The 20,289-nt window shown below is 36.5% G+C and overlaps 1 protein-coding gene across 1 annotated transcript in view; it reads left to right on the top strand.

The window, feature by feature from the left end:
- Positions 1-20,289, top strand: part of oca2 (oculocutaneous albinism II) — a 100,774-nt gene that overhangs the window by 25,658 nt on the left and 54,827 nt on the right. The window contains exons 3-13 of the mRNA XM_084128008.1: positions 1,982-2,077; positions 4,709-4,882; positions 5,797-5,854; positions 5,987-6,059; positions 6,592-6,752; positions 7,567-7,649; positions 7,960-8,113; positions 12,152-12,223; positions 12,995-13,060; positions 14,179-14,235; positions 19,486-19,610. Of these exons, the coding sequence (XP_083984134.1) occupies positions 1,982-2,077; positions 4,709-4,882; positions 5,797-5,854; positions 5,987-6,059; positions 6,592-6,752; positions 7,567-7,649; positions 7,960-8,113; positions 12,152-12,223; positions 12,995-13,060; positions 14,179-14,235; positions 19,486-19,610 (1,119 nt within the window). The remainder of the gene's footprint in view (positions 1-1,981; positions 2,078-4,708; positions 4,883-5,796; positions 5,855-5,986; positions 6,060-6,591; positions 6,753-7,566; positions 7,650-7,959; positions 8,114-12,151; positions 12,224-12,994; positions 13,061-14,178; positions 14,236-19,485; positions 19,611-20,289) is intronic.

Raw genomic sequence — 20,289 nt, 5'->3', positions numbered from 1 at the left:
TAGCTTGCAGAATTCTCTGAATTTCCATCTGTTCTATTCATACAGGCCAAAAAATATCAACACTACTGGTGTTAATAGCTCAGAACCAATCCTTTCTCTTTCCCCTCTTCTTCTTGAGACTTATATTGATTTTTTAGTCATTTAGTATATGAGATGTGAAATGTTTGCTTTATGACTACAGTAAATAAAGATGTCCTTGTCTGAGGAGGTTGAGAGGATAAAGTGTGATTACTGAATGAAGGAATACTATCAGTGGCTAAAATTATATTGAAATATATTATTTTGACACTACAGTATGCATGTAGTACTATATATATATACCATATATAGCCTACTTTTTATGATGCTTATATTGAAAAACCATTTAAATAATAATTATTGATGCATGCCATATACAGAACAATTTAATTTTAATGCATTTTATTTTGGGAGGAACAATAAAACATTTAGTTTTAGTAATATTTTCAATTTTTTTAACATTGGTTCTTAAGCATTTCTTAATCTTAGTTAATGTTAATTTCAACATTTAGTAATACATTAAAAAAACAAAAGTGTTATGTTTATATTATTTAACAGACATGAGTTAACATGAACTAACAATGAACAGTTGTATTAACTTATGTTAACAAATATGAATAAATACTGTAACTATCATTAACTAACAGTGTACAATACATTCATTAATGCATTAACTAATGTTAACTAATGAGACCTTATTGTAAAGTGTCACTGTTTTAGTTGTTTAGTTAATACTGTCTCTTAAGTCATTTTTAATGGAAAAAATGGCAGACCCCCTGCTTTACTGCTATGGAACCTTTGCTCTAGGCCCAAGAGAAATGCAACTTGTCTAAATGAATGTATCCCTGTGCAAGACACTATGGACACAAAAGATAAATACTTTACAATCATGACACTGTGGCACTGACTTTTGTGAGGGATTCATGCATTACATGAGCCTGTCACTGGCACAGATAAAGGTAACAAAGCAATTGTTTGATTTATTTCATTGTGCCACTATGTTTTATAGCATGTAAACCAAGGTCAGAGCATTATTTCAGTCTTCAAGGCCTGGACATGCAGGATGATGTTGTCCTTAAACCTGTCATAACCATAACACACTATTGCCTCTGTGAATCTGCACACCACCTGATGCCCATCCACCCTGACAAGTTATGAGGTGTCAGTTAAATCATCAAGACAGCCTGCCTACAGACAGCTGTAGGAGGACACAATGGATCAGAAGGATGACTTATACAATTGCTATTAACATTTTGGACGTGTAACTTGTCAGGGCCATGCACAGACATTTTAAGGGGCAGGTGCTCAAGTGAGAAAAAGGCCACTAATCTCATCTCATCAAAAAAACTTAAATTAGTTACATATTGTAGAACAACTTTAAATTACTTTCTTATTCAATAAATACTTAAATAAAACAAAAGAAGATATTTTATATCTTCAAAATATCTTCTTTTGTGTTCAGCAGAAGAAAGAAATTCATACAGGTTTGGAACAACTTGAGGGTGAGTAAATTATGACAGAATTTTCATTTAAATTCTAATAAACTATCCCTTTAATGCAGTTTTTGGGCACACACTTAATTGAGAATTGATGCCATTGGTGTAAAAGGGCACTTGTCTAGTCAGAGAGAAAAAGGGGAGGTGCTTGAGCACCACTTGGGCTCTATCTGTGCATGTGCTTTGTTTGCAAATCTACATTTATGTTATGATCATTTAGCTTAGACCTTGTTTGACACATTAGACCAAGATGTTTGATAGTGCTGTAAAGATGACTAAACAGACCAAAAAGGAAGAATGACTTTCAGATCTGCTCAAAGACTTTTAGTTCCATTTTATTTCAGCTGCCAGTTTTTATAGAAGAGTCATTAAAAATGGATGTCAAGCATTGATTTCTAAATGTGGCTGAGATGTTATTTATGACAGACATCATGCTCGGATTTAATAAGTTCTCTCCTTGTTTCCAGGCACAGCTTCGGCATGGTAAACCTCCTGAAAGGCAAATCCAACCAAGCCAACCACACAGAACGGTCACCCCTTCTCACATTCCCCCAAAATGACAGGTGAGACTACTGTATATTTCCTAGTTGGTTTCACAGTATTTCATTTTTGATTGTTCTTTAGTTCTTGTTTTCTTTTCTGTTCAGCAGTAAACAGTTCAATGAAGGTTTGTAAATAAAATAAAATAAAATAAAATCCACTGTAGCTCATATTTCATAATAACGTTTTTCAAGTAGTCAATTGCAAACATTATATAATGCTTTGACAAGATCAGAGGTTGATGTGCATTCATTTATAATTATATACCAAACTATACTAATCAAATTGTAATTGCATTTCTGGCTATTTCAATGTTCATTTATCATCTGTTAAGTGTTACAGAATATCTTATTCTTTTGCAAGTTATTATATAGCATTAACCAATCATACACAGGAAATTTCTCCATCTTTCTTCCAAAGTTGCAGATTCTAAAGACCTGTTGACTTGGCTTTAGTCAAGGAGGCTTTTGCAGAACAGCTGTATGAATGTTACCTGCGGGTCTATTATTACCGACCTTGTTCTCATTTAGTAATGAGAAAAAGTGGCTTTGTGACCTTCATTTCCAACAATTACTTTATATATTACCAGGTTGAAGGCAAACAGTTCCTCACATAATGTATGGCATTTTGATATCTTGAAGTGGTCTTGACCTCTATGTAGCTACTTTTTAATTATACCAAACACTGCCTGCAGTTCTCTATCTGCACTCTCAGTTGTCAGCCTCTATAATAATCAGGAATGATTCCAGCAGATTGAATTTGATACCAGACTGAAAAAACAGTTTGCTTAACCAGTTAGGTATATGTTATTATTAGCCATGTTATTTGCATAAGAATCCCCAATTTTCCATTTTAAATGTTTTGTATTTTTATATACAAATCCATATTTTTATGTGGGAAGCAACTATAGTTCTTAGTTCTTCAATATTTTTGTCATTTTGCTTATTGTTCCATTCCTTTCCTGTTTTCCTCAGCATGTGTCCTTGATTCACCCATGCATCCCTACCAGAACTAAAAGCGCTCACTTAAGCCAGTGATTTTTATGTAACAATGTTTGAAGAGTCATAGGCATAAGGATTACACCTGTATCTAATTTTGTTGAGATGTGTAGGATAAGCCTTCTCATTGATAATGAAAATTCAAATTGAATCATACAAGGATTTTAATGTATTCATTGTTTGTCTATGTAAGGTCAAGTCACCTTTATTTATATAGCACTTTATACAATAGATTGTTTCAAAGCAGCTTTACAGTGATAAACAGGAAAATAATGATTCAGTGATACAAACAGTATTTAATTCTGCTGTAAAGAAGCTCTAAAAAGACCATAGTAAACAGCCATTATTCAGTTAAAATCAGTTCAGTGTTCAGAATTCAGTACCATTCAATAACTGTGTAAAGTTCATAAATTATGGAATAAGTTTAATTAATCTATAAAGCAGCTCTGGAGAAAACAGTGATGCCATCATTCAGCTCAGTTGTGTCAAAAAAAGTGTCAGTGCATTCAAATCAATAATATTGCCCAATATTAAGTGTCCCCAGCTAAGAAAGCCAAAAGGTAACAGTGGCAATGAACCCAAACTCCATTGGTGAAAATAAACCTTGGGATAGAGAAAAAAATCTTAGGAGAATCCAGGCCCAGTCTCCTCTGGGACCCTTATTGCAGTCTTTCTCGACCATAGGGCCGGGGTCCAGTAGGTTTGATCGATTCCCCTATGATTTGAATGATTCCCCTAGTCTTGAAAAACATGGATATATGAGGTAAAAAAAGGTTGAGAATCACTGCTTTATTGCTTGTTTGGCCTATAATAACATATGGTACCATATTCATATTTATAATTATTGTCATGATTCCAAAGCCATTAAAATAATAATTTTTAATGTTCATATACTGTACATCACACTATATTTTAATTATGAAACATTGCAGATGTTTAGCTTCTTGCTGTAGTTGAAGTTAAATTAAAATGTATTTAACATAATTCAGTTTTTCACAAATTAGTTTGATGTCAAACAATTGGTGGGCCCCCTACAGTACCGCCATAGACCTCTGAGATCAGGGAGCCTACATGTAGTAAACTGTAGTGTTAATATGGCTGGCTGCTATCTGCTGCCCTTGGTAATACATTTTTCATTCCATAGGGCAGTGAGCTGAATGCTAATGCTGCTAGCGATTATATTGTGTTCTCAGTTGGAATAATCTATCTTGGTGCCTATAATCAACACAAAAACCTCTAGTTATGCCTAGGAACTTGTATCCTGTCTTAGCATGGATTCTCCAGAACTGTGTAGCATAACAGGCTTTTAACACCTTTCGTTGGTCTTAATTTCTTTTGTGTGGCTGCTAGCATTTAGATGAATGATCGCTTTCAACTTGCAGAAGTTAATCAGCCATATGTTTTACTTTGGATGCTATTAAAAGTTATCCTAGAGGTAGTGTTTCATTTCTATGTAACTAGCGGCATCAAGAAATAATGATAGTTTCAAACAGGTTTCCCAGATCAAACTGATTAATTTGACCACTAAACAGATCCCGCCCCAAACACATGAACTCTTTGGTTGAGCCAGAAGTTGTCTCTGACAGCTCAAACAAACAGCAATATTTTGCATGCACCACAGTGTGTAACCCACTGTTTTTATACTGTTTTGTGCAGTATAACCTACATGGCAATGCATGAGCCCAGCCTGGGGTCTGGAGAGGAATCATGGGAGGCGAACTCTGCTGAATTGGAGAGGAGGTGCAGGCTGGGTAGTGAGGTGACCAGTCTTTCCCACATCACATCCATGGAGAAATGTGAACATTACTTCAAACTATCACCCCCCATCAGGTATGGCATACATACATTACCGCTCAAAAGTTTGGGGTCAGTAAGATTTTCTTTTTTTTTTTAAAGAAATTAATTGTTTTATTCAGCAAGGACGCATTATATTTATCAAAAGTGACATGCTACTATTTCTACTATTGGTGTTATTATGAACTTTTTATTCATATTCATATTCATTTTCTAATCAAAGAATCCTGACAGAAATGTATTAGTTTCCTCAAAAATATTAACTGTTTTCAGCATTAATGATAATAAGAAATGTTTCTTAAGGTCAATTCACACCGCACAGACAAACGCCAACAAACAAGTTGGCAGTTGGATTTAGAATTTTATGAAAAATAACTGTCATGTTCACACTGCCCCAACAGACACCAACAAACACTGATTGAACATGTTCAGTCAGGTGAAAACAAACTCTGACCAACGCCAACAGACGCCAAAAGGGGTAACACAATGATCCAACAAAACCCAACAAACGTGCCTTTCTGTGCAGTGTGAATTGGCTTTTAAGGACCAAATCAGCATTTTACAATGATTTCTGAAGGATCATGTGACCCTAAATACTGGAGAAATGGCTGCTAAAAATTCTGCTTTCCCATAACAGGAATAAATTACATTTTAAACATATTAATTGAAAATAGTTTTTTTTTTTTTTTTATCAAATAAATGCAGCATTTGTGAGCATAGGACACTTTTTTCAAAAACATTTAAAAACCTTACCGACCCCAAGCTAACTAAAGTTAAACAAAGTTAACAATGCTGAGTAGGATAAGGCAGAAAATATGAAATGGTTGTGCAAAGCTCTTTACTGTAGCATTTTAATTCAAAATCCCCTCTGAAAACAACTGTCTGGGACATTAACTGTGTTTCTGTTGCAAAGTAGATGTCATAACAAATGCCTACATTTGCTTTTACAGATATTGCTTAAGGACAGCAACAGTCTTCACCATCTTCATCATTGTTGTTCTCTGTTCAGTAAGTTATACAGACCTGATCAACGTTTTCTCTTCTTATGTAGAATAATATGCACTTATGATTCTATTACGTGCTTATCTCATTTTATTTGTCTGTCTTTGTGACAATAACTATATTTATTTGAATCATCAGCTGTTTTTCAGCATGTATCCTGACAGGGAGAGCCCCTGGAGGATGCTGGCAGTCTCATCTACTGAGAGCTTCTGTATCCTCGCCATTTGTGTACTTTAGAGAATCTGCATTGTATGGGTTTGCTTTGACTTGATAAATAAGAATCATTAATGCACAAGTCAAATATTGTGATGATGCGTGCCACTGCGCTAACTCCTCAGACCCTGCAGGGATTTTATATTTGGTTCGGAGATTGCACTGAAGGGCTGTTCTAATTCATTTCCGTCTCTGTGACAATCTCACCATCTGCTATTTACAGCGGCCTGTGTCATGGTAACAGTCTTGCCTATGACTTTGTGCATAACAACAGATCTGCCTGATACTTGCGGCAATCTGTGAGTCCTGCAGAGCTGTAGAGATGAATGAGAAGAGTGAACAATGCACTGAAGTGCTGCAAAGTACCTTCTGCTGGTGGGAGGGGATTGTCTGTCCGAAATGAAACGATGGCCAGCTGACATCTGTTTGCGATGCACTCAGGTTTACGCTTGTTGGATATTTTGTGTTGTGTATTTTCATTTATATCCCTAGTCCATGGAAGTTTTCCTTAACCTAACTGATCACTGTAGCCATGAATCTTACTGATTTTCGTGATAGCTCCCTGCTGAAGCTGCAGGTTGGTGGTCCGTTTTTGGGAGAGATAGAGGCAGTACAAGAGGCCCAGGAGTATATTCTGATCCAAGTGGAGCAGACTGAAGAGGCTGGGCCTCGCCGGAGAAGAGCTCAGCAGGTTAGAGTTGTTTCAACACAGCCGACAGGAACAATTAGGCGATTTATCCTACCAGCGGAATAAACTCATATTAAAATAGTTAAAGACTCAGTGTGATGATTTGCACCTGTGGTTACTATAGGCACATTCCACAATGTATGGCAACCAGACAGTGTCAAAATTCTTTCTTAATTTTGAACAATTTATCTATTGTTTAATCATTTGAAACCCATACAAAGTTTGGATTTTTTTAATGTTTTTGAAAGAAGTCTCTTATGCTCACCAAGGCAGCATTGATTTGATCAAAAATACAAGAAAAAACAGTAAAAAATAAAAATAAAATACATTTTAAAGTTACTGTTTTCTATTTTATTATGTTTTAAAATGTCATTAATTCCTGTGATGACAAAGCTAAATTTCAGCAGCCATTACATCCTTTAGAATCATTCTAATATACATATATATACTTCAATACTAACATAATTTAGTGCTCTATGAACATTTCATATTATTATCAATTTTGAAACAATTTTTTTCCAGGATTCTTTAATGAATAGAAATATAATATAATATAATAATATTAATAATTAATATATAATAATATAATATTGTGTATATGTATAATAATATATAATATTGTTATATTATTATTTTCATGTAGAGGCATTTATACATTTTAAGGTGTCACTTAATAGTATCCAAATACTTTTGGAGGATGCTTTATGTGAAATATTTTCTTCAATATTTTCTATTTTCAAATATTTTCTTCTCTCAAATAGTCTTTAGCCTAATAGCCTAAACATTCACATTATAAACAGTAAGATTTTTCCAACAGGTGCTTTATAACTGGACTATACCATTGCATTCCCAACGAAGTGACCAGATTCTGAGAACAAGGACATTTGAAATGGTTAGCAGGTACGATTACACATTCCTCATCACATAAGATCTGGACAATTCCACTAATAAACTGTAAAATCCAGGACCAAATGCAAAGACATTTCATGTTATACAATGCACATTATTGCATCTGCTGGATATTGAAAATGTACAATTATCTTGTCATACAACTGTTAGATTTTAGATTTTAAGTTAATCAGATTTTAAATTGTGCTTATAGTTCAGTTAATGTGATCATGTGATAATGTGGGTTTTGCGGTAGTTCCTGTCATGGAATGTGCTTTAATCTATCTCCACATCTGTAATCTATCTTTCTCTTCCCCTCAAGCGCTCCTATTCTGATCAGTGTGCAGGCCTTTCTGTTAGACAGTCAGGTGGTCCCTCTGTCCATGACTCACCAGTCGCTCTATGTAACCGTGGAAACACAGGTGCTTATCGCTGGATTGATCCTGGCAGGAGTCTATGTGCTCATCATCTTTGAGGTAAAATATGTGGAATTGGCGTGAAGACATTATTTTTCACACTGCAAGATAATCCATTCAATGGTCTTTCGTGACTCATCCCATATTTCATCCCCTTAAACAAGCTCATCTCGGCTGTTTAGCCACATTTACTCTGTGCAGAGTCGACTGAGATTTTTATATACATGTCTGTAGTCTTTTGTAACTTCTCAGGAAAAGTAGATGTCACAGTGGGTAAAAGTTGTGCCTTCAGATCCAGCACTGTACTGAAATTAGCAGTGGCTATTCATAAACTCACGTTTTTATTTGTACCGCTGTTGAGCACTAGAGGTCACTGGGCTCTACTTAAGTTAACAGGAATAGGTTTCTACTGGCCCACACAAACTGATTCCACTGAAGCATGTTGGATTTTTGGAATATGAGAAACGGAATTATGAATCGAAAAGTGGATTTTGCTGCTCATATTTTATTGCAACATCAAGTTGAATTGGTCCAAATGTCAGAAACCAATTTTTATTTTTAATTTAACTTAAAAAAATACACAGTTTTAAGCTTTTGTAACATTTAAAGTGGAGAAAAGTTATGAGGTAAAGTAGAGAATTCTGCATTATTTTTAGGTCACTAATTGGTCAAGTTAGACATGATCCTGAATCAACATGTTTTGTTGATCCTGGAACAACATTCTTGTCCGAAAATGATAACTTATACCTAAAATCAGAGGGAAATAATATGTGAATAACACTGATGTAGAAGCACCTAGCCCTGGTTGTAAGCCTAATCTTGACATAAACTGTAAACTTGTCCCTCAAATCTGATCGGTTGATTGGAACGTTGTTCCAGGATAAACAAAGATGTTGGTCCAGGAACATGTTGTACTTGGTGAAATAAACCAAATAAGCAATTCAGTTCATTTCCTTTGGCGAAAATGTCACATGTCCACATGCTTCCATTGAAACACAAAAATGCGTACTTCAAATCAGTCTGATAACATGGATCATCCAGTTTTACACAAACTTGTGGAGTTCATACAGCTGGAGTGCTGCTGTCAATCAGAGAGACATAATGAATACTAGGACATTCTGGCATTCACTCAAATGCTGAAAATTTAATTCGTTATAAAATAGAAGCATTTTCACTAGCTGTCTCTTTTGGACCTTATTGTAGTAGTAGAACTCAATTTTCTGGTCTCTTTCAGGATGCCTGAAATGGCCAGCTCTCATTTAAAATGAATCATTTCCATTTTTTTTTTGGTCACTATATATCTTTTTTTGTGTGAACGGCTCTTAAGGGATATATATTATTACAAAGCCTCACAGCAAAACACTCCTCCACATTTTTAACTTCCTCTTCTCCCAGTAGTGCACACTTTTTAGAGTTTGTGAGAAAGCTCTGTTTTAGTGTGGCTCCAGGGGGACATGAGGGCAGAGGGGACCTCCCTTCTTAATTACATTTATTTCTTCAGGAGGGACAACATGCTGTGTGTCGAAGAGTTTAATTAGGCCTTTGTGAGAGTGCTAATGGAGACGTTGGGGGCCCATGTTTCCGCTTTTACCGAAACACTACGTTAATACTAATGCTTCATAAATATGGCTACCCAGTCATCAAGGTGCTAAGAAAATATTGCTTTTAAAATGAAACTAATTAATTTTATGCTGTTTAGGTGAGTCATCATACTTTTATTTATGCTTATGCTTATTTATTTATTGCTTTTAAAACAGGGTTACTTTGGGTAACATTACCTCTTTGATTTTTTTTTTCATGAGGAATTTACCAAAACCTCACCCCAATTAGAACGTCTTTGAGAACAGATTACAGGTGAAGTTCATCAGATAATCACATTGTTGAAGACTGCATTATATTATATTATATTATACTGTATTATTGTCACGATCCAAGTCTTGTGGTCCCTTGTTGTATAAAGGATTTTTATGTTGAAGTTCATTTTCTGTTTCTATTGTTTCCATGTTAACTTCCTGTGTTTAGTTCCTGTTTTCACTTGTTGCATTGTCTACCTTGTTTGTTTTCATAGTTACCCTAATTTGTTTCCATGACTACTAATCTCCTACACCTGTACCTTGTTAGCCTTTGTGTATTTATACTCCCGTGTTTCTTGTGGAGTCTTGTTCCTACATGGATATAACAGTTCAACATAAAAGTCCTTTACACAACAAGGGACCACAAGACTGGGATTGTGACAATTATTATATAATTTCATATTATTATAGTTTGAGTTTGAAGTATTAGTGCAGAATCGTACATATTTCTTGTTCATTTTATGTCAATTTTTTTTTCTTTTTTTTTTTTACTCTAAAACTTAGTTATTTCCAAGTTAGTATAGATTTGATTTGCATTAGAGATTCCACAGACATCTGTGTTCTCAGACTTTAGGACCCCATTGTAAATAAGGAAGCATTTGTTGTATTGACCCGGGCCTTTTCTTCCTATCTGCATTGCACAGCAGCTTTTTGATAATCCTCAGAGCTGATCTAGAATCAGCACTCTGAAAACTACTTTGATTAAAAGGGCTCAGATGGTGAGTTTCATCAGCAGCTCTGATAGCTAAAACTCATTTGCCCCAAGAGAGGGCAAAACCTGAAATCTGAGATATATAATAGTATAATGTGCTTATAAATATTAATATGCCTTAAAAGATTCATGAATAATGTATTTTTACAATCTTATTCCAGATATCTTGTAAACATTTTAATAATGGCTGATAGATTATTCCTAAATTACACTAGAGCAGCAGTTTCTCAGTAAATGGGGGGCTTTGGGTATAAAACTAACATTACATCTCACACAGGCACATTTTGACATTTAATTTAGCCATAAACTGTTTCTTGGTCTGTAATTAAGAGTAATTGGTTTAAATCACAAAACAGAGAAGCTTTAGTCTCAGAGGATACTTTCTTATGCAAAGCAACTCAATGCATATCCATGTTGCTGATTAATTCTGCTCAGAAAGCAGTGTTCAACAATTTATCTTAATGACCGGTTTTAGACTTACAATCACAACATTGCACCAAGTGTTCCTCCCCCTCTGGGAAGTTGTCGGACTGACACAGATTACTTGCTCCTTCGAGACTGGAGTCATTAGCTGTTAGCCTGCATGTTATGAACTCATTGTCCTTCTTTCGCTCTTCTAGCTGATTACACAGTCTTGAAATGACTGCTCCAACTTGCAACATGACACCCAAAGAGGTGCATCAGACAAAGCTTGATTCAGGTGTCCCAGTCAAGTGCTCTCACCAAGAAAGCAGATGCTGATATCTGACAATGCACTTTAAGGTGGCGCTTTTAGTCCAGAGGGTGATTGAAAAGCAGAAAATCAGAAGATGCTGTCGCCGTTGTGGATCGGAATTTATCGTTTGATTATAAGAGTGCACAACAGGGTCAGAATGCATTTAATGTAAGAAATGAGGTGGATCAAACAGCAAAAGAACACATAAATTAAGTGTGGGGAAGAGGGTTATTTGGCATTTTGAAATCAGCTAATTTGTTTGGCTGTCCAAAGTCTTGTGTATTACATATTTAATAGTGTTTGCCAAGGCAGGCATCGTTATTATGGTTGCTGATGTGGAGGGTTAGGGATTTGAACAAACACCTAATCTCAAGTACTACAATTTTGTGCTATGGGTGAGAATGATACCTCATATCATGCAGCTTGTTAGATGAGTTGTGCTATTACTTTTCTAAGCAATCAGGCATGATTTTTGCCTGGCGGGTGATAACACTGCAAGAAAACCGCTTATATTGAAGGAGAACATAATTGAGAGACTTTGAGGTGAAATCTTTGAACATCCTAGCAACCATAACATGCTTAAAAACAACATGCATAACATGCTTAAAAGCAACCACTCTAGCTTTGTGCATAGCATCTAGCATTAGGCTAGATTTAAAAAAAAAAATCTATTTTGTGGTACATTATGGCTATTAGTTTATGACCAATATAGCAACAAAAAAAAGCTGTTGAGTTATTACCGTGCTGATTCCCCCCCCCCCCCCCCCTCTACCTTATTTATTTATTTATTTATTTTGTTTTGTTTTCCATGTTCCCAGATTGTCCACCGCACTCTGGCTGCAATGTTAGGATCCCTGGCCGCTCTGACAGCGCTGGCTTGCATTGGAGATGTAAGTTTGGTTTTAGAGAATGTTATTTATTCCATTCTGATGAAGACTGCTTACAATGTGTTAAGAGTTGGACAGACAGACATAAATACATTCAGACAGACAGATAGATAGATAGATAGATAGATAGATAGATAGATAGATAGATAGACAGACAGACAGACAGACAGATAGATGATCTACATTTACCCAATGAAGTAAATCAGACTGGGCCATTTCACATAAATGGTATATCGGTAATTGCACTGATTTACTCTATTGTGAAGCGTAAGATTGTGAATAATTTAAATCTTGACTTTCTCTCTGCAGATCTACGAATTAGTTATTGTATTCCAGAAATTGGAGATAAGTGCGTTATTTGAATGCAAGTGAAATTACTCGGTGCACTTCTGTCCGTTTGGAGTGCCCTTTAAAAAGACCCAGAGCTCTGTAGTCTCAAATGTCTTTTTTTTTTACTATGAACTTTAAACTTGGTTGGTTGGTAAATACACCAGTAATCATCAGAATACAGTATGTAGTCCACTGCAAAAAAACAAAAACAAAAAAAACTTAATACAACTTCACAATTTAAGTTGACTAAACTTGTGTTGGCAGCACAAACCTGTACATTTTTAAGTAAAAAAAAAAAAAGTCATTCTAATTCAAAATTTTAAGTTGTGATAGCTAATTGCAACAATTTTTTATCGTAATGGAAGCAATTATTTCAACAAATCACTGTAAGTCTGGAATGTTAAAATGCTCCTCTGTATCCATTCCATTGTCTCTTTACTGTAGAGGCCGAGTCTGATGACTGTTGTGGAATGGATTGACTATGAGACACTTGCCTTTCTGTTTGGAATGGTAAGTCTAATTCTAACAGGTCAATAGGAGCTCTCTTGCAGCTTTTTTACTCAATCATCCTGAGTAGAAGGGTTCCGATAGAATGTATTAAATATAAAGTCACAGAAGGGCTTTTTCAAATGAAAAAAATTAAAAAGGTCAAATTTATTTATTAATGGTGCTTGCTATTTTATCACTATTACTGTTGTTAATCAAACATGCATTGAAGTTTGTCATGTAAATTAGTGCACCGTTTCTGCTATGAACATGAATGATACCTCAAATGGTTACCCCACAGCATTAGAACCTGGAAAGATGTCCTGCTAAGTGCTTGACAGGCTGACAAGCCCCTAATCCAACCCCTAACCTGAACCCATATCAGCCTCTCAAGCTGCTCAATCTGACAGGCACTTAGTGGGGCACCTTTCTTTAATGTGCTGTTAACCTAGAGCTTCTTTTAGAAAGAATTCTTTAGAGGTCCGAAATCATTTATGGTGTTTCTTTGCATTGTACTTACTTTGCAGCAGTAGAGCACAAGGTTGATTTTAGAACATGTGAAATGTTTGTTAGGTATGTATGGCTGGTTGTCTGCATATGACATTAGTCCATATTTTACATGGTAGTGCAACAAAATGTGACCAAAAAAATACGAATACACATTAAAAACACACAGCCTCTCTAATATTATTGCTAAAGTGCCACCCTTTTCAAGATCTCTGTTTGTTCAGCTGCTGTCTCCATGGAAACAAATACGTTCAATCAGCCCTCATCCAAAAGACTACATGTAGGAGTATGTGAGGAAAGGCATAAAAGAAAATCAGAGACTGATGATAGAAAATGAATCACAGCATCTGTCAATTTTAAAGACTGGCTATGAAACGTGAGCTTTAATAAACTCAGAAATATTAATGTTTCTCCTTAATGATTTTCTATTTTTGAAGGATGTCTGTTTCTGTATCTGAGGCGCCAAAAAAATAAATAAATCAGAGAAGGATATAGGTGGCATGAAATTGAGTGAGAGACTGTGCGTGTGGTATTTGAGACATAATGTGATTTTATAGCAACACATGTGGCAGTAAGCACTAAAAATAGAAAGCATGAAATGTTCAAGTCTCATAACTGTTACTATTTACTTTCAGATGATACTGGTGGCTATATTCTCCGAGACTGGTTTCTTTGATTACTGTGCAGTCAAGGTGAGTTTTCTCAAACTAATGTTGCAAATGCTTGTTTGTGATTTGTTTTGCAGACGTCTGCTTAACCCTCTGGGGACCAAGAACGCGCCGGCGCGTTTTGCTCGTTTTTTTTTTTTAGCAATGAAAATAAACACTAAATGCTCTGTTAATTTTGATCTTTCATTTTCGTGTAATACATCAATCGATCCTGTTCAGTTTCTATTTTTTTTCTGTATACTCACAATAAAAATAAAGTGTTTTGCTTTTTGACAAATAAAGAAAAATTAACATGATGCGATTTCTCCCTTCTCTCTGTCAGTAAACTCCCATTTGAAACGCGTTCGAAAATGATCTATAACTCCGCGAAAATTCAGTCAAACAGGCAAACAGACCCACGGGCATAAAGCTTGAGATCGCATCTGTTAAATGAAGTCATTTATATAAAAAACAAATATTCTCAGCTTCTGTAATCTGTATAAAAAGAGAGCGAATCCAGTCGAGCTCATTACGAGATCATTCACAGTAATGTGACCACTCCCCGCAGAGCGCGTGCTATTCAAACGCAAATTCTGAGGGGTGTGAAACGCCCACATCAGCTGTAAACAAAGCGCGTCGCGATCGAGTGAGGCATAATATAGCCTACCTTATGGAGAAAAGATTCCTCAGAACAGTGCTGATATGAGGAGCAGATTCCGCTGAGTAGTGAGGTAGGCTGTTTTCTTTTCTCACGTGTGGAATAACGTTATGGAATAACGTTAGTGTAGGCCTATGCAAACCGCAAAAAGATGAATCGCATTTCTATAATATGACTATAATTCTATAATATTTCTATAATATGACTATAATTTCTATAATATGAAATTGTAATTATTGTTGTAATTGTAACATTTTTAATAAAATAGTAAAACATATTTACAAGAGAGATGTAAGCGAAATCTTAAATGGTCAATATAAGTCTTCTAAATACATCTTTTGTCCTTCCATTGTGGCTCAGTCAGTGTCACACCTGAATGAATGGCTAATTATGCAGAGTCATTATTCAGAGTGGGTGGGACACCTTAATCTAAGGTGTAAACTACTCCTCCCCCTCGCATATTGCCTTTCCAAGCAAAACCTGTTTTACACCATTTAAATCAATGTATTTTTTTTTTGTGAACGATAAAGCAAGACTATTTTTACATCATTTTAAAGCTAGAACTAAAAGGGAAAACATCCATTAGTCAAAAGTCTTGTGGACACATATTTAATATGTGTTTTGTGTTCTTAATTCAGCAACTTTCATTTTAATTTTTTCAAATAACCACGCATAAACATTATTCTCTTAAAAATACAAACATCTACATACACGTTGCTCGCATATTATGGTAGCCCTGTTTGTGCTATATAGAGTGAATTTACACCTTTGCCATTAACATGTTTATAATTAACTGAAAAAAGCACAAATGTCAAGGCATGTCAGAACATCTCAAGGACCCCAAAAACAGCTTGGTCCCCAGAGGGTTAAGCAAGATACAATTTCTTGGTTATGTCCTCATATTCTCTGTAAAATTAGGCCACCCAATCTATTCCACCCAGCTTAAATCTAATATTATATATTATATTTTATAACATTTATGTAAATTACAGTATATACGTACAGATACAAATAACCGTAACATTATATAATAAGGTTTCATTAGTTAACATTAGATAACTAGTTTAGTTAGCACGAACTAACATGAACAATACTTCTACAGCATTTATTAATCTCAGTTAATGTTAATTTCAGCATTTGTTAACATTAGTTAATGCACTGTGAACTAACATGAACAAACAATGAACTACTGTATTTTTATTAACTAACATTAACAAAGGTTAGTAAATACCGTAACAAATGTATTGCTCATTGTTAGTTCATGTCAGTTAATTCATTAATTACATAGTTCTGGCATGAAACTCAGAACCCTTCCCCTTCCCCTCCCCCAGCACCGCCTGTATAGATCTGCTACAGCAGGGATAGGCAACTCCGGTCCTGGAGGGCCACTGTCCTGCAGAGTTTAGCTTCAACCCTAATTAAACACACCTGAACAAGGCAATCAGTGTTTTCAGGATTACTAGATAGATACAGACAGGTGAGTGTTTATCAGGGCTGAAGCTAAACTCTGCAGGACAGTGGCCCTCCAGGACCGGAGTTGCCTATCCCTGTGCTACAGGGTTAATTCTTGCATGTTACATGTGCAGTAGTCTCGCGTAGCCAGACCTTCAGACTGACGGCTGAAGGTCTGGAATTCATAGCAGGTTTCTTTGGCCAAGGCCCGCCCATAAGGCCGTTTGACCGACATGTCAAACAACCAATTACAGTTCGTTTCGTTCAGCGTCACGTTTCGGGGCGTGGAAATGTCCCCACAACAACAGACCGGCGTGCAACAAGTCAGTCAGCATAGAAAATCAAAGAAGGAGAAGAAAACAAGCAGTAAGTCATTGATCTGTTCGTGCACGTATAACCTCGCATACTTTTGAGAATCCTACGTTTAGCTGATCTTGATAAATGCTCATTGTCACTCATGTAAACACAACAGTTTTTCTTCCGCAATCACACGTCTGCGCTTTGTTTCCCGGCGGACCGAAAATAAACGCGACACTCGCGCCCCCGGAAATCCGATAAAATTCAACCAATCAGATGACGACTTCGACATTCCTGAAGTGTTTCCAGTTAAGTGTACCATATGCATCAGACGTTTAGCCAACGTTCCGTGGGCGTGACGTCTGAGGCTGAGACTACATGTGCAGCATTAGCAGCATGTCTTACATGCTCACAGCAATATCTCTGAATGTATTCGCAGTAGCAAGACTCGGTACTTTCTCTGCAGTAGCAGCAGCATAGCAGATCTATTCCGCCAAGACCAAATACATTAACATTGCCATAACTATTACCATGCCAATCTCTATTACCATACCAATCTCCAGAGAGTTGTCATGACAGAACTAATAGCTGCCGTCGGCAACATTTTTTTGATCAAATTCAGTGAAATTGACACTATAATCCGACAGAACAACATAAATAAGGTGGTTTTAGAAAAAACCCGAGCTTCTAACTCCACCTGGAGCGTGTTATTTGTTTTGCAAAAATCCACCGCTCCCGTCTCATCGGGTCCAATCAGCGCAGGGGAGTGTGAGATCTGACTGTCAATCACAGTTCGTGCACACGCCACAGATCCCCCCTCCCTCGCGCAGACGCGCACATTACAATATCACATGCACACGACACGCCTGAAGTTCGCCTGAAGGTTGTACGAAGCGTGATGGCGGAGAGAAAATCTACTAACAAGCTTCCAATTCCTCGGTTATTGCTATCTATGGATAGATTAGCCAGGGCAGCCTACCTCCGAGTCCATGGTGTTGATCAATGAAGAGACGGACGCGTTCACAGAAAATCAGGTACACACGCACTGACGATGGGCGGGTGCTCGTTGGTAGTGGGGGAGGGGCATGAGAGTTGTAAACATTCAAAATTTTGGCTAAGTCCACTCAATCTGCCAGACTTGCAGTCACGACTGCAGCTTTAACAAATGAGACCTTATGGTAGAGTGTTACCAAAATAACTACTAACAGTTAGTCAGCAACAAAAAGGTTACTGCAAGTGGTCTGCTGTCTGATATGATTTTATTTCACATTATAGATATCCGTTTTTGTTTTAGTCAATGTAATCACATCATGCTACTTTACCCAGTTAGCTTTAAGGCAAAGTAAAGAAGCATCTGGCCTGAAAATCCCTATCGTTCACTCTCAAGCAAAGTGATGAGAACCCCACAAATGCTTTATACTGTATATGAAATTTATGGGTGAATATCAAGCCCCAATAGAGATGCAAAAAGAAATCAGATGAAACCAATCTTTGTCAAATGATGCAAATGTTTATAAAGCGTGAAGATAATGGGTTAGAAGTAATGAAAGCCTAAAAATAAATCTTACGAGGAGCTTCATTGGATGGATATCTCATCCCTTATTTTCAGGAATTCTCTGGACTGCGGTAAAAGCCCTGTTGTAACATTATGGATGTGTTGTGGACATTATGTGGGCACACGCTTATGTCCTCTCATCCCATTCATCAATATTAACAGGGTTCTGGACAAGGGCATGTCCCACAAATTAAAACATTGCCATAGAAACAACCCTCTTGATTGAACACCATCTCACACTTCTTCTATTAGCATGTGTAGTCATATGTGGCTGTGTTACTCTTTGGCTGTGTCCGAAAACGCCCCCCATACCATTAAATAGGACACTATTTGAGGGGACAGCCATTTGTAGTGGTGTCTGAAACCATAGTGAACATTATCGAGTGCACTCATTCAATCCCACAATGCACCACAATAACGAGCGTACAACCAATGTACGCTCAACGGCTAGAGAATACCCATAATGCACTGTGAGAGTTGCTCGTTGAATGAATTCCCGCGTCTGACCAAAAGATGGCGCCCACAGCTGAATCATCCATCCATCCATTTTACAAACCCCTGGTCCAAAGTGGCTAAAGCGTAATATCATACATTAATTGATTATTAAATTGCTGCCAGTTTGCTACATTTCAAATGATTAAAATTGACAGAAAAATTACAGAAAGCACAAACTATGCAATAGTTACAACCCTTTCGGCAGACTTATTTTCATTCACTCCTTCAAGTGGACTATATTAGTGGAGTAATGTAGAGAATAGTGAATAGGGGGCGATTTCGAACACAGCATTTGTTTTTTGTTTTTTGTCAGTTACCATTGTTTTGAGTCAGGAAGTGGTGACATCACAGGTGGGTTACAATCCCCCGGTGTTACCACTTGATTAGAATGATTCCAGACAGCCTGATAATGTCTCCATAGTGACAGGCTCTTAAAGTGCAGGTCTTTTTAAAAAAATTCTTATTATTCTTTTCTTTTCAGACTTGAACATTCTTTTAATGCTAAAGCTTGAATGAGCAAACACACTGTGGATCATTGTCAGTTTTTAGAGTGAATTACTCATTAAAGTTCACTTTTGAACATTGTGTTCTGAGACCCCCTCAGAGGACCTTATTTCATTCTCTGTCTTTGAGACGCTGTTAAATTTGTCTTTCCTTTCCACTGGAGGATTTTTGGAAAACATGATTTTGTTAATGTTCATAAACAAAGGCAAGCAATTTTTCACTTAATTTATTTCTGACCCAGTTAGTTTTCATTAATGTAAAATAATGAGAAAACATCTAACTTTGTAAACCAATTTTTAAGGTATTCCCAACAGTGTTCTTTGTCTCCACACAGGCGTATCAGTTATCGCGAGGAAGAGTGTGGCCCATGATTATCATTCTCTGTCTAATTGCGGCCGTTCTGTCAGCCTTTCTTGATAATGTGACAACTATGATGCTCTTCACCCCTGTTACAATCAGGTAATGGTTGCTCTTCCTAAAAAATCTCTCTTCCTCTTTTATTTCTCTTTTGACTTCTTTTTTTAAAACCCGGTTTAGTAATGTGCTTACAATATAATTACAATAAGTCTGTATGGCAAGCAATTGCACACAATTGCAATTCTGGAGGTTTCCCGAAGTCTAACAAAACATTGTATTTTAATTCTGGAGGTTTCCCGAAGTCTAACAAAACATTGTATTTTAATTCTGGAGGTTTCCTGAAGTCTAACAAAACATTGTATTTTAATGTTCTGTTAGACTTCGGAAAACCTCCAGAATGCCCGGCCCCATAGACTTTCAGTGCTTTGCTGTACACATGACTTTTATTTTTACAAGCTGAGGAACGAATTCAAATGATTTTCTTGGTTATTGACAGCATGCCACAGATGCTGTCAATAGAGTTAAACTTGAATTGATGCTGGAACATTCCTTTAAAAGAAGTCTGTTCAGCTGAACTACTGCTAAAAAAAAGAAAAATCCCAGAAGGCCTTGGCTTTTTTTCTAGACAATAATTTCTTTGTCAGTCTGCTTAGTATTATATGAGGATATAAAGAGTCATGTCTCCATGCTATAAACTTCCCACCTCCATTTGAGCTTATTTTCACCTTCCTTCTTTTCACCGTTACACATCGTCTCTAAGTGTGATTCATCGGTGCCTGTG

Source organism: Abramis brama, assembly GCF_963993115.1.
Source record: "Abramis brama genome assembly, chromosome: 11".
Lineage (NCBI taxonomy): Eukaryota > Metazoa > Chordata > Actinopteri > Cypriniformes > Leuciscidae > Abramis > Abramis brama.
The sequence above is the reverse complement of the archived record's forward strand: the minus strand, read 5'-3'. Positions and strand labels throughout refer to the sequence as shown.